Below are 15,066 nucleotides of genomic sequence, written 5' to 3' on the forward strand. Positions count from 1 at the left end.
AACAGGGTGTGAAATGATGCGAACCATGAGATTTTTAAGAAGTAACTTGCTATAAAAAAGCAAAGCACCGCTGTTGAGCTGGGATAACCCGTTACCTATTTTCCGCAGTCCTTGGAAATCATATTCCTGTGGGGCTATTCCCACCGTGCTTTATTTTGCTGGCTGTCGGCTGCAGAGCGCTGGGGGTTGGGGCCCGGCCGGGGCGGGAAAGCCGTCCCTCACGGCGGGGGCTCCAGGCAGGGCTGGGCGCGGCGGGGGAGGAAGGCTACCGGGAACGCCTCGCCGCTGCAAGGGGCGATTCCTGGTCTGCCGGGAGGTTTGCCAGCTCTGGGGCTACTGGGCACCGATCAGTTAGCTGCTCGTTTTCACAAAACACGCCAACAGCTATTAAATACCAACTGCTCCGGTAGGCGAACGTCCGACGGCTGCACTACCGGCCGGGGCCCGCTGCCGGGACCCGCCCGCGCCGCCCCAGCTGTTCTCCGCTTCCAGCCGGTTAACAAAGGCCTCGAATTTATTCATCCAAAAGGGCTTGTGAAGAGTTAACGGCGAGACGGGGGCCGGGGCCTACTCGGCGCGGCGCGCGAGCGCGCGAAGCCCGCGCTTCCCTGCCCCGGGCGCGGCGGGGAGCCAGGCCCCGTCAGCGTTGGGCCCGGACGGGCCGGTGCCCTCGGTGCCGGGGGCGGGAGGGCTGAGGGAGCCCGTGGGCCGCCCCCGGCCCGGCACCCGCCCGAAGGCCCGCGGCCCCGCCACCCCAGTCAGGAGGCGGCGCGGGGCGGCCCCGGCGGCGGCGGCGGCGGGGCGGGGCCGGGCCGCTCCCTCCCGTTTCCCAGGGTGCACCGGGCGCGGTGGCTGTCTGGCCACGTCCCCGGGCCACGTCGCTCGGTGCCCGCTGAGCTTACGCCATCTTCGCTCCCCGGCTCCGGGCTGCGCCGCCGCCTCTGCCGCCGCCATGAACATCTTCCGCCTTACCGGGGACTTGTCCCACCTGGCGGCCATCATCATCCTGCTGCTCAAGATCTGGAAGAGCCGCTCCTGCGCGGGTGCGTGCGGAAGGCCGCTGGGCGGGCGAGGGCGGCGGGACCGGCCGGGCAGCTCCGGGCCGCGGTGCCTGAGGGGAGCCTGGCAGGGGGTTGGGCGCGATCGCCGCCTGCTCGCCGCGGCGGGGGGGCGGGGGGTGGCGGGAAGGGGTGTGTGTGTGTGGTGCGATCGCCTCTGCCGTCCTCTCGCCACCGCTCCCCGAGGGGGGCTCAGCGCAGCCGGGGGAGGGGGGTCACCGCGGGGGGGTCTCACCTGCCCCGCTTGCCCGGGGGCGGCTGTAGTAAACGGGGAGAGGCGGGGGAGGGGGGATTGGCCCCCACCTGCGGCGGCCGCCAGGGCGGGAGGGCAGAGCTTGCCCGGGCAGGTGAAAAGCAACGATCGCTCCCTTCAGCGCGGGGGGACCGGCCTCGCATCTAACTCGCCCCTCTCCAAACCCAGGCTGGGGGGGGGGCGGGTGGGCAGCTCGGGGAGGGGGAAGCCGCATCCCCCCCGCCGGGGGTGGTGGTGTGTGTGCACCCGCGGGCGCTGCGATTCCGTTAAAGCTTTAGCAGTTGCTATTTGTACTTGAGTCGCCGAACACCGCCACTTCGGCTGTCCCCGGGAGGGTCGCTCCTTCCTTATGTAACGGCCCGGCGGCGGGCGAATGAATGGGGAGGCAGGTTCGGGGGGGGTGGTGGGGGACGCGTCCCCCGCGGGGCGGGCAGCCTCCTTGCCTCCCTCCCTCCCTGCCTGCCTCCCTCCCTGCGCCCGGCCGCTGGCAGAGGAGACGGAGCTCACTCCCTCGCCTTCCCAGACAGCGCACAGCCTTCCGATTGTGTGTTTACTGGGCAGCTCAGCGCCGCTCTGCTGCCTGAAAGCCGCTCTGGTGCAGCGCCGGGAGTAGCTGACTTGCACTTTGCAGATCCTGAAGTTTCCCTGGCTCTCCCCGCTCCCCTTCGCGCACCGGTCTGCGTTGCCGGCTGACCCCGACGCCCCCTCCTTCGCTTCTGTTTCCCGCTCCCGCCGCGGCAGTCACCGCGCTAATCACTCTGCTTCGTGCCGGTTTTAAAGCTCGTGGGGTGTTTTCTTGTTCGCACTCCCAGCTGCAGTAGGAAGCCGTAGGGGAGAGCCTGCAGGCGGCTGTGAACGGGCGTTCAGCCGGGATCCTGGCCTGCCCTGACGTGGCAGAGGTGTGGCGGGGGGGGGGGGGGCTGGGTGCCGTCTGCCCCGCGGTCTGGGCGCTGGGGAGAAGCCCCTCACCCGCGGCCAGCCCGGCTGAGGAACGCCGCCGCTGCCTCCCCTGCTCTGTACCTGCTTGCTCGAGGTCCCTGTGATGTGGTTTGCTTTTTGGCTTCTACTGTACGGTTTGGTGGTGGTTGGAGGGAATTGCAGGCAGTTGGTATAGCTGCGGCATAGCTCGTTCTTTTCAGAAAGCTAGGAGTTGTTGTAATTCAAAAATGGCATTTCGGAGCGCTGCGGCTTATGTGGAGCAGGCTGCTGGCCCTGGAAATGTCGCTTCTGCTCTGGACTGGGGTTTGACTGTGAGCTTGACTTTGCCTTCTCTCCAGCGATCTTCTCCTTCGTTAGTAAGAGTGATTATTCTTGAAATTGGTTTGCCGTGTGTCCAAATATCGTTCAAATACCAAGTTACTGTGGAACAGATGTATCTGTAAAGTCTTAAGTTAAGAGCATGAAGAATTAGTTTAAGCTGCAACCTGAAAGGACTGAGAATGGGGAAAGAGATTTATGCTACAGGTAAGAGGAAGTACAGGTTCTGTATGTTTTCATATCAACTCACTGTTTGCTACTCGCTTGATTGTGCAAAAGAAGAAAAAATAGTAAATTAATAGCTTTGGTTTTAAACACACCTAAAGTAAAAACTGTGCTTAACTTTACAAAACAGTTCAAGCAACTGACTCAATGGTCCAAATGCAGTGGTAGCGCAGAACTATTGTTTCTGAGGTCATGGAGCGCAACAGCTCCTTCCTAATGAACTTTTCCTGGCTCAGGCGGTAGTGGAGCAGGAATTCTGTCTGGATCTGGCAGCAGAGGGCCTGGCCTTCTCCAACTCTTCTGTAGAGTTGTGTCTTCCACCTTACTTGAGAAATGCAGTCAAGATGGCAACAGGAGATTTAATGATCTAAAAACTGTATCTCTGGCTGTCTGAAGATGAAAGAGGAGAAATTCTAGTGCAAGGCTAAAATTCAAATAGGGTTTTAACCAGGAGATTCTTAAGTGACCTTTGGACAGGAGGTTATTTACACAGTATAATACAATATAACCTAGTCCCATCTTTCCGCTTAAAGCAATCTGGTGTTGTTTTCCTTAAGTCAGTTGTGATTGAGGATCTCTTGTTACTGTGGATTTACTTATAAGAATGTAGACTCATACCAATCATTTTCTTTGATACTGCTTTCTCCAACACAGAAAAGTAAACGGGCCTGTATTACGTAGGGTCCTCAACTATTCCCTTCACTAGATTAATCAGCATCCCTGAACACATACATGCATGGGCTCTTTCAGCAGAAAACATCTGCTTTGTTCATTTTCCTGAGCAAAAAAATGAAATGGGGATGCGTTTGTCTGGGATTGTTATCTTTGTGTCTTCCAGTTCTGAACCCTTAGGAGTAAATCCAGATCCATGTTACTTGTAGGAGATCAGTGTCTGAGGCCTAACAAGTCTTGTCTAGAACAAGAAGAGCACCTCAGAGGAGCATCGGACTGTATTTTTGGGGCTCCATCCTGTTCCTTGTAGTGGTTTGTTGTTGTCAGTTGTGGTTTCTACTAATAAAAATTTTGTAAATACGTATTTTTGCATAAAACAAGTTGATAAAGTTGAATGCAACAATAACCCCCAGCTGCTAAATGCCTCTTATTAGAGGGCTTTCTGTGATTCCTTTACATTGCACGGTTATTAGAGCAGTTTATAAATTAAATAAACTTGTACCTCATGGTTATTGGTGACTAGGAAAATGCAGGCAATGCAAAATGCAGCTGCTTCTTTAACTGTGCACTTTTGAAGCAGCAGCAGCTTAGAAAATAAATAAAGGCTTCTAACTGATTGCTAAACTGTGGGCTGTGATCCATGAAGAGCTGGCAAACCACATGGTGCAGACTCCTCTCTTCTGGTTGCATCTGTGTGTGTCTGAGGCCTTTGTTCCAAGAGGAGCTCAGAGGCCTGTAAAAGCAGCTGGAAACGAGAGGGAGACAGCCTGTGTACCTCTGCTGCAACCTACTGTTTTCTGAAGACACATCGTTACCCGTTTTCTTTCCTAAGAAGTGGCTCCTCTAATTGTGGAAAATAGGTGAGGCTAGGATAATCTGCATTATTGAGCAGTCAGTATTTTCATTGTTTGACAAAGAATTTTAATTTTTTTTCCTAATTTAGTCAATACGTTGAAAAGAGAACAAAGGGGAAAGCAAATCAAGCTATGATTTCAGAGCTGGCAGGAAAACAGTTTTTTGCGTGACTGGTTATTTGGGTTTCCAAATTTAGAATTTGGAAAAATGTTTGCCACTCCAAGTAACAGCGCAAAAATAATTACTAGGAGCTGTGGAGAATGTAGCAGGTAACTCCATTATTGACTTCATGTCATAATTAGGAAATTCATGAGACTTGAAGAATCCTGTGCTTTCAAATACTGTCATGTCCAGACTGTATTTTCTAATCCATTCCAAGTCAAATTAGATTGTTTGCACTGCGAATTACTGCCTGAAAATTGATTTGCTTTTCTCAGTGTCATTTGTCAAGTGTTAAAGGTGACCTGCAGTTGCAAGGGTGTCAAATTATGTGCTGAATACTCTTAAAAAAAAGTAGTGTAGGTAATAAATGTATAATATTTTTGCTAGGTAATGTAGCTGTGTCTCATGTCTACTATGGACCAGATCATACGCTGTGTTGGAAGACTTCAGGCAGTACTTGGCCATAGGCTGCCACCAATTTGTATTTTCTCAAAAAAATGCCGGTTTATGTATGTTCGGAATTTTTTCTTTGAAGGAAAATTTTGCCTTTCTCAGTGGACAAATTTGTGTTTAGAGTTAGGTTGGGGATTTTTTAATTGAAAGTACAGGATTCTTAATGTTAGTATTTTATTAGCAGAACCGAAGAAGTTGTAGCTGATGGGGACCTCATATGAAACAAAACCTTTTTTTTTTTATTAAATACTTCAAAAGCCTGTGATGTTTCCATGATGAAGTCTTTCCTTAGAAGAATTTCCATTTGTAGATTTTATGGTTGTGATACACAGTTCATAGTAAGTAGTGTACACACTCCACAGCCAGGCTGATTGCATGCCTCTGCTTCTGCCCATTGCTCTTGACCTAACTCACAATAGCAAAATGAGGTTGATGAGAAAGTACTGCAATTTCAGCTCTGCTGTCTTCCCTGACTGAAAATGAGCTGAGCTTCTGAATTATTTCATGCTATTGCTTTTAGCCGGGCTAGTGTGCAGAAGTTGAAGGAGTTTTTTCACATGTGAGGATGAAACAAAATTGAGATGTTTGACTCTTCAAAACTTGAGCCCAGAGCTTGGGAGGAAGAAATAAAAATGCGTTTGTTTAGCTCAAGAACTTAGTAATGTTTGTGGGAGTAAAAGGAAAGGGAGAAGGATGGGAATAACAGCCATGTAGTCTTAGTATATGGCAGTTGCCAAACCATGAGCCAGGGTCAGCACTGTGGCAGGTATGTTGATACATTTCGTAAAGTTTTGAAATGCATCACATCCGTACAGCAGTGTTTACCCGTTTCCTCGCCCCGTTTTTGCTAGGGTTACAGGTACTACTTGCTCCCATTTTGCCTGTCTCTCCATAGGTCTTTGATTTAAACTTTGAACCTTGCCTGGTCTAGCCTACTTAACTTCAAAATTAGTTTAAACTTGGCTTTAGGATGTGTTTCAGGAACATTTGACTATTACAAAGATTGGAAATTCAGTGAGAAGTACTGAAGGCCTTAATAAAAATTACAGCTTTGGGCTTGGGGGATGATGTGAGGCTGGCAATGGCTTTGGGCAGTTTGTCAAGCATATTACATGTGTTTATGTGACAGTACATCCAGGTCCAAATTTATAGCCATTATCAATAATTAATGGATCTTATATGCTTTTTTGCTCTTCACAGCTATTTACTAAAAGAAAATAGCCTGCTAAATAATGTAACATAATTATAACTGTAGTGTGATGCTGTACTGTATCTGTACAGGTGGATTTCTTTGTCCTGTAGGTTTTGACCTTAGGACAGCGTTGGCTTGCTGGGAGGTTTTATTGGTATGAGAGTAGGGCACTGTCAAGCGTTGTAATGTCAGTGACCACACCTGGGATGCAACTGAGTGAGAGTGCTGCTTCAGCTGTCTTTGCAATGTAGCTCTACTTCAAGAAATGTCGTGTATTCTTTTTCTAAACTTTGGGAAGTGGTTTTTTTTGTGGGGTTTGGGAGTTTTTTGTTGTTGTTTTGGTTTGGGTTTGTAATACAGCTTTTGTTTTATAGTTTTACAGTCTGCATAACTGTAGGTTTTGAAGCATTGCTGTTTCCTGTTCTATTGTTGCTTGTGGGCAGTTGGGTTGTTCTGCAAGTAGTACATGAGGCTCACCTTGTAGACATTCACATATGATAGCTGCAAACAAAACCCTCTTTTCATTGTTTCAGCCATTCCTGTACTTCATGTATAAACATAAAGTCCCTTCATTAGGGGCAGCTTCTTCAGCATTTCTGAGGCCAGAGTGAAAAAGGAGTTCAGTATAGCCTTTCTTCCAATTGCTTTATGGCACTGTTAATAAAAACCTTTATCAGAAATATCTCTGTATAAAGGGACAAGAATTTTAAGCCTTGCATCTTAACGATCTCCTAGAGAGTATTTTTCCCCTCATGTTTTTTGAACAGTATTTGCATGCTTAGCTGAACAGATTCAAATATTTTCACTCTGGATGACTGAAAACAAGAATAATTGGAATAACAAGATAGAGGCGCAGGCTAGGTTGTTTTGTCCTTCTGTTGTGACTCACTGCTACGTCAGAATGATGCTTCACCTCAATTTTCAGAAGCTTTTAGTGGCTGATAGTGCAAAGCTTTTATGCTTCTAACTCTCCTGTAGTGGCTGAAGTTAAGTGCAAGCAAATATTTTGAGTTTGGGGCTTTGGTCTGAAATTGAAAGTTACTTTGAAGATGCAGTGTAGATGTCTGTCATGTTAGCTCACTTCTCGCTTTTTTTTGTTTTGTTATACATAGCAACATCTGGTTTTGACTGATAGTAATTTTTTTCCCCACCATGTGGTCAATTAAGTTTCTGAATTTAATTGCCTTATGTTTTAAAATCAATGTATTCCTTTAAAGTCATGTTATTGGTGCTTGCATACTTTCTGATTATCACTGGGTCTGTAGTATCTGTTGCCCTTGGACCTTTCCAGCTATTCAGCATCTAAAGAATGCACTGAGGCATGTGACAGCACGCTGAGAATTGAAAGCTAATGCAGCCTGGCTGCATGGTGCCCAATGATAACACAGAACAGATAGTGTAATCTCCAAAAATACCACCTGTAAGCTATCTGCTGTGATGAACTTCTAAATCTTGTGTAGTGCTAGCACCTCCTCTAGTACAAGGTAACTTAAATTCACATTACTGAGCTATATGAACTTACAGTTCTGTTTGGACATCTTGGAAGCCTGGATTTTGTCCCAATTTTGTAATCAGCTTGCTTAGAAATAAAGGATATATATCCTTTCTCATCCTTGGCATCAAGTATTTTAAAGCACATCATCACTTTTTGAATAATTAATTATTTCCTTTATCACTTTAGGTATTTCTGGGAAAAGCCAGCTTCTGTTTGCACTGGTCTTCACTACCCGTTATCTGGACCTCTTCACTTCATTCATTTCATTGTATAACACATCTATGAAGGTAGAGTATACTGAAGAGTTAGAAAAGCTAGTAATGTTGCATGCAGAGTGCATAATTTCATTATTAAAAGCTTGTTTAAATGGCCCACTGCACAGTTATTACAAAACAAGTTCTAGACGGGCTTTGGATAAAGAATGTGGAAGATGGACTCAAAATCCTACTTTTTTCTACACTCTACATGCAATTTTTAAAAACTGTTTGGGGACTGTGACATTTAGAACAACTGCCATTTTGGTTATTGAAAATAAAAGCTTTGGGGAGAATGGTTCAAATAAATTGTATTTCTCAATTGAGACATTAGAGCTTAAGTAAATCTCTTTTTATCCACTACAAGGTAAATTAGTATTCAAAATGCATTGCCAGAATTGCAGCTAGTCTCTGGGCAGAGGCTGATAAAAAGTTGACAGGAGTATACTTTTAGGAATGTAGCTTCCATTAGGTTATAGACCATGTTTGCTTACCTGCTGAATGTTAATGAGCTCAGATTTGGTTTTGTTGTTTCTTTATTCCTGCAATTTCTGGTGCTGAGTACAAGAAAATAAAGCGGTAGGCTGGGAGAGTGCAGCATGTCTGCGGCACCAGAACAGACACTTCTTTAATCCAGTTCCTTTATTCTTCAATTTTCTTGATGGTCTTCAACTTCAGTTTAGAGGATAGTATAACTTTGCCAGGAGAAAAGACTAGACAGTCAGCAATGCAAAATGCACTGAAGAATTAGGGGAATGATACTGTAAAATAGAATTTTAGATTTTAAACTCAGTCATGCTGTTGTCTTCTAACAAGTCAAACATGTATGCTTAAGTTTTAATATTGACAGTCTACATGAATAACTGTGGATTAAGTAAAATATTCTTGAAACACAAGCTTTTCCCCCCATGTGATTTCTGAGAATATTAAAAGCCACTGTTGTGTGCACTAAAGGAGCAGCTAGGGTTTTCTTGTAATTTATGTGTATTGATTGTGATTCAGGGTCATGACCATGTCTTTTTGCTGCAGCCCTCCTACCCAAAAAAGGAATTAACATGACACTTGTGATACTCAACTTGATAGTAAACTTGAGTCTTGCCAGAAATGAAAGGGTCATCTTCTGCTCAAATCCAGTATTAACTTGCAGAATGGAAACCTCTGTTACAATTTCAAAGGTTACTGCCTGGAGAGACTGTTAGATGTAATTGGCTTTTCAGCCCATTATTGTAGTACCAAGACAAAGCTGCTTGAGTGTCCCAACGCAGCTTCTTGTCCTGTCTGCTTATATTGAGGAACATACAACATTACTCACTTGTAGAGAACAGGAACTACTATACAAATAAACTAACCCAGAGCATAACTAGATGAACTTCCTAATCTGAGGAAAATGCTGTAATTTGCAGCAAAAAAAGTTTTTCATTTCTGTAGAGTTAGGATTTTCTTCAGTATTTTTAGAGAAATATTAATTAAACTACAGTTGATATCTTGCTGTATTTTTCTGTCAGTGATCATCAGATATTTAGGAAAATTAGTTTCTTCTGAGTTCCAGGAATGTATGCAGCAGTACACAAATTGGCACTATCTGCCTGCCTTAATGACCTGCAGACTAATTTTTGTGATTTATTGCATTCTGTAGCTTACAGTTTCTTTTTTGTGGTACCTGTATCTGGATATTGGATGCATTTCTGCTGGTGCACTCTGCAGTCATTTTTCTACCGTTCTTTTATTTTGGTATTTTTAAAAATGAAAATTTTTTGAGTGTCCCAAAACATGCTATAGTTCTCACGAAGAAATCTTTAATAAGGAGTTGGGGTTCATTCACACTTTCTTGGTATCTCCTATGACCATACCAATTCTGATCAGTTTACACTTGTAATACGAATTCCATATATCTGAAATCCTGTCCTGTGGTCCTTTATCTCCAGTCAGCTGGGGTGCTAGTGTAGTAGAGACTGTTTTGGATTCTGAGCTCCTTATTACAGTATTTGTAGTGTTTTGTATCTGTGAACAGTGCTTTTTTAGTGATAGGTATCATCTGCAAACAGTGGGTTTTTTAAATCTTAGTTTTCAGTTGTGAAGAATCTATATTTAATGTGATAAATGGTTTGGAATATTTAATCTTTGTGATGAAACTGAGGCAGAAGCTAATGTCTAGTCTGCTGTACTATGTTGTCTCCAGGACAATGAGCTCTGTCCTGATGATGGCAGATTGACCTTTAGAAAGGCATATGTTCTCTGTGATTCCGTTTTCTCATCTGTAAAAATAAGGCTATTTGCCCAGTCCACAGGGAAGAGCGATGAAGTCAACTGTACCATAACAAGTAAAAATGGTAACGTTAGACATCAGCTGAAACCAAAACCAAGTTCTGGTTCAGTGCTTCTAGCAGTCTGTTAGTTTCACAGCTTTTATGGCCTGTTGGTTGGTGAAGAACACTGTCCACTTGCCCCTCTTCAGATTTTAGAGGTGTTTAAAGGTCTAAATCAAATCAGCTAATTTGTGGTATGCTAAATGACTGAGTCTGGATGGGGTTTATTGAATAGGTTTTTAACTGCCACATGAGCCACACCAGTCGCAGACTTTTTGAATGTAAAAAGACCACTCCCATCATTATTGCATGTATGCACATGCACATTTTTAACATAAATTTTGGGCCAGTGCTTCCCCTGCAATAGCAGAAGGGGTATTGCTTCTCCAGTCAGCTCCTTAGTTCTGTCTGCTCAGGGAAGTGTCCTTAAAGGAGCTTTGGGCAGTCACTTCAGCCAGGTGCAAGGTGATGCTTTTAAAGCAACAAAACCAGTAGAGCCCAGAGTCACTGGTTTTGAATTATTACTCTGCTGAGAAAAGTTAAATACCACGACATAGCCTGGAACTGCAAAAGCATGTAAACAAACAATACAAACAACAACAAAAAAGCAGCACTTACTCCTTTTAGTGCCTGGGAATATCTTTCTTCATTGAGTTTGATCTAATCCTGCAACCTCTGTGGGTTGTTTTGTTTTTATTTCCTTACTCTTCAGCTTATCTACATTGCTTGCTCGTACGCCACTGTGTATCTGATCTACATGAAATTTAAGGCTACTTATGATGGAAACCATGATACATTCAGAGTGGAGTTTCTGATAGTTCCTGTTGGTGGACTCTCATTTCTTGTCAATCATGACTTCTCTCCTCTGGAGGTGAGTTGATTGTGGGCAGGAGGTGGTTATTTTTTTTCCAAAACATTTGGCACATGGAAATGAGAGTTTTTAGGCTGAGGAGTGCTTGAAAGATGCCCGTGTTTAGCAGGTTCAAGCTAATCCTGTTTCCTCAGTGCATCTCCACAGTGTAGATTTCTGTGAAAATGCAAGGTACTTCAGGAGACAGGCATTACTATCAACATCAGTTATTTTAAAGCAGAAGACTTACCATTTTCCCAGTACACTCTGATGGTTGTATTAATTCAAAAGTATCATTCCTTTTGTTGTTTGTTAAAGAAATGCCCCAGAATGCAGTTTGAATAGTTGGTGCCACCTGGTGAAAACAAAAGAAATTACAATAATTTTAAAATTTTGTAGAATCATAAATGGTCTAGAGTATTAGAAAGAATTGCATTGTATGTGAAATGCAGCTGTGTTCCTATCAGAAAAAAAATACTTTGAACTCCCTATAATTACATTTTAAACGGGTGATTTTTTTCCCACGAAATAAGAGAATTAACTGTAGATGCTTACTTTAAGTGGACTGAGTTGTATTTTTATATTTATTAAAGGAATTTTTATTGCAACACTTTGAGACATAATTTTAAATTTTGTTCTGTACTAACTCATTCTTTAAAAACCAATAGATAAAAAAGTTGCAAGAACGTCAACTGGTGGGTGCACTGATAAGCTTCCTCACGAGTAAACCTATGCCTGCCAGCTCGCTAGACAGGTGGTTTGGGGTGTTTGTTGTCTACTAAGAGAGTTGTTCCCTTGTACCATCCCATGGTTGATTATGAAGCTTTCACTTAGTTTTTCCTGTACCAAGGATAGTTTGCCAAATACTGTACGTATTCATAACTTTGTTAGAGGGTGAAAAGTCAAGTCAAATCAAATTTCTTCTGTGTTTCTGTTGTCTAAGACAGTTGAATATACCTGTGGTTGTTTTTTTCCTTTCAGATACTGTGGACCTTCTCCATCTATCTTGAATCGGTTGCTATTCTCCCTCAGCTTTTTATGATCAGCAAAACTGGCGAAGCAGAGACCATCACTACTCACTATCTCTTCTTCTTGGGTCTGTACCGTGCCTTGTACTTAGTCAACTGGATTTGGCGCTACTATTTTGAGGGATTTTTTGACCTCATAGCTGTTGTTGCTGGTGTGGTCCAGACCGTTCTTTACTGTGACTTCTTCTATTTGTATGTTACAAAAGGTAAGTAGTGCAGTAACTTCCAGCTTCAGGCTGCGGAATGTAGCAATTAACAGGTTCTGAGGGATCTGCTGTATCAGTATTACTAGGCTGTTAATTGTGTGCAAATTATTGCTGAAATCTTGATTTATCAAGTATGCTTTCTGCTAGTGTGGCATTTCTGAGGATTGCTTTTGAGTATAGATAGAATATAAACATGTAAATGGTCTGATTAAATTAGTGGACAAATTTACAGTAAGTATGGCTAAATACATGTTACTGTTGTCTTCCATTGATAACAGTGATCCTTATGCTTCTGACAACGTACACCATTTTGTGCAGATTCCATGCTTACAGATATCTTTCTCAGTGTTTTAAATACTTTTAAGAGTCCAGATGATTTTTGATCTGTTTATGCTAAGTGTAGAAGCAGTCATTTCTGCTGGGTGCATAGTAATTTTGCCCTCGTTCACATTCTACCTTCCATCATGTAACTACAAAGCTATATGGATGGGGCTGTGTTATTTTAGTCATAACTCTTAAGAAAGCACTGTCATAGCCTAGTATGTCCTATGGGGATGAAAAGTGAGAATTGCAGGGTGCCACAGTAGGGCAGGATCAGAATAGTTGTTTGTTCGTCATAGTTTTACCAGTATGTATTGAAAAGAGAGAGGCAAGCCCATTTCGTGACAGAGTGATTTTATGTGGTAGGTTTTGGTCCCTTTGAAGTTTTAGCAGCATGTGTTTCTCCTAGATCACATCTCTGCTTTGCTAACCATTTCCTTTCCTGCTTTTCCTTACAGTACTCAAGGGAAAGAAGCTCAGTTTGCCAGCATAAGTGCCAAAAAACATCACCAGCATCTGTCCTTTTGGATGCTTGGACAGAACAATCCTTATCACAAGCAAAGGCGAAGATGCTTGAGACAGAAAGTCAGAAACACAGCTCTTTATAGTGCAGGTAGTCATCAGCGGCTCTGTAAGAACGGAGGAAAAACAACCAGCAGATTTCTGTTTGATGCATCTTGCCTTTATCTTTTTTATTACTATGTATAAAGATTTTTTACATGAAGAAACTTATACTGTATTAATAAATTCAGTGTATGGTTTCAATTGGAATAGTTCCAAAAGTGAGATTTTTTGTGAGATTGTTTATGACCAGGAACAAGTGCAAACTTTTTTTTAATTTTCAAGGATTTCTTTGAAATGACTGATTATTTTTTTTTTTTCTGTTTGGTTTTTTTTTTCCAGTGCACAGGTATGTGCATCCTTGATGGATGGTAGTCATCTGTTCTTTCCCTTTTGATTCAATTTTCATTCCACTATATTTATTTTTTTTTTCCAAAAGGTGAATATATGTCAACTCTAAATCTGAAACCACCGATGTTTGATGTGATGTGCTGGTGCCCAGTCTTTGTGCCATCTGCTGACATGGAGTTCCTTATTTAAAATATATGTTGGTGCCAGAAGGGGAACAGTCACATCTTGTAGCTGTTCCCCTTCTAAAACAGGCTGGTGGCAAGAGGACGGTGAGGAAATCCCTCGGGGCCACAGGGATGGGCCCTTTTCTGTTTTGCCATGATATTTGGGAGGGTAATCCCAATAACGAAAGCACTTGGCAGTGCGGGTCGTGAAGGGCAAGAGATGTGGTTGTGTTGCTTAGTAGCAAATGCTTGGGACTGTAGTCTTTATTCAGGAAAAGAAGGTTAAATATCTTGGATGTGCTGCCCTGCTACACCATTACAGCTACAGAAATGGGAGACTTGTAAGTTGATTACGGTAATCCGTAGGTGATCACTTTTAAACAATAACTACATTTTCTTTTTAACAAATGCGTTATAAGCAACTTCCATGTTCGGCTTCATGTGGTTTTTGATGTCACTTTTGGACAATTAGGTTGGGTTTTTTTTTACAAACTTTTCAAAATCAGCAGCACCAGTTACCATTCTTTATCCTTTAAATGATTCCCCTTTTTTTACTGAGCTGTTGCATGATTTATCCTGTGTTACCATCCTCAATAAACACTTTATGAAATGGTGAAAATGATTCGGGTTTGGTTTTCATTCCTGAGTTAGAAGGTTTCTATTAGGCTGGGACCAGGTGATAAGTTGTGGTAAGGACGAGTCGCTTGACGTCATTCGTGCTGTCACTCGGTATGAAATATGAACTTGTTAAGGCGGTGAAGGATGGTTACCGCTGAACAGTGATGGTGACTGAGTTGCTTGTTCTGTAAGCTCAGCTCCAGCCCAGTGCAGGTGAGGGTTTGGTGCTTGTATCTATTTTTATCTTCAAGAAATAATTTACCTTCTCTAACTTAGTCTACCATCGGTAACCGTCACTAACTAGGGGCAGATACTATTCCTAGCCCCAAATGCGAATACTGCTTTTTGCTTGCGCAAAGCTAGCGCGCTGTAATGCTCAGGTGCTGCGCCGAGCGTCCCTCCCCGGCCTGTCCCCGCAGTGACACGCAAGAGCCGCCCGGTGCTGGCGGTAGCCGCAGGGCTTGTGAGCAGAGGTGGGAGCCCCGGTGCCTGGGGTGGTAATTTGCTTCTCCGGTGTTCGCTTTGTCCTTGGATTCAGTGGCAGCGTCCCTCTTGGCCGTGCTGTCCCGGCCCGTGCTCGGGAGGGGGCAGGCGCGGAGGGGCCGGGGGGAGAAGGCAGAGGGGGGCTGGGACGCGTCGGTGCTCGGCCCCGCCTTGGCCGCAGGCGCTCAGCGGTTCTGCTGGGCTGGTGGCGCCGGCGGGGCCGGGCACAGCCGGTGCTCCCAACGGCCCGGTGCCGGCCCGCCCCCGCTGCAGCATCGGGCGCCTGCGGCCGCCGCGCCACG

The 15,066-nt window shown here is 44.5% G+C and overlaps 1 protein-coding gene across 1 annotated transcript; it reads left to right on the forward strand.

Annotated features, from left to right (window-relative positions):
• The first annotated feature begins 834 nt into the window (after positions 1-834).
• KDELR2 (KDEL endoplasmic reticulum protein retention receptor 2) lies at positions 835-14,285 on the forward strand. Its single transcript, XM_056335667.1, has 5 exons — positions 835-1,043; positions 7,809-7,909; positions 10,895-11,053; positions 12,014-12,266; positions 13,046-14,285. The coding sequence occupies exons 1-5, from the start codon at positions 953-955 to the stop codon at positions 13,078-13,080; spliced, it is 639 nt and encodes a 212-aa protein (XP_056191642.1). The 5' UTR covers positions 835-952; the 3' UTR covers positions 13,081-14,285.
• The last annotated feature ends 781 nt before the right edge of the window (positions 14,286-15,066 follow it).

Source organism: Falco biarmicus, chromosome 4, assembly GCF_023638135.1.
Source record: "Falco biarmicus isolate bFalBia1 chromosome 4, bFalBia1.pri, whole genome shotgun sequence".
Taxonomy (NCBI): Eukaryota; Metazoa; Chordata; class Aves; order Falconiformes; family Falconidae; genus Falco; species Falco biarmicus.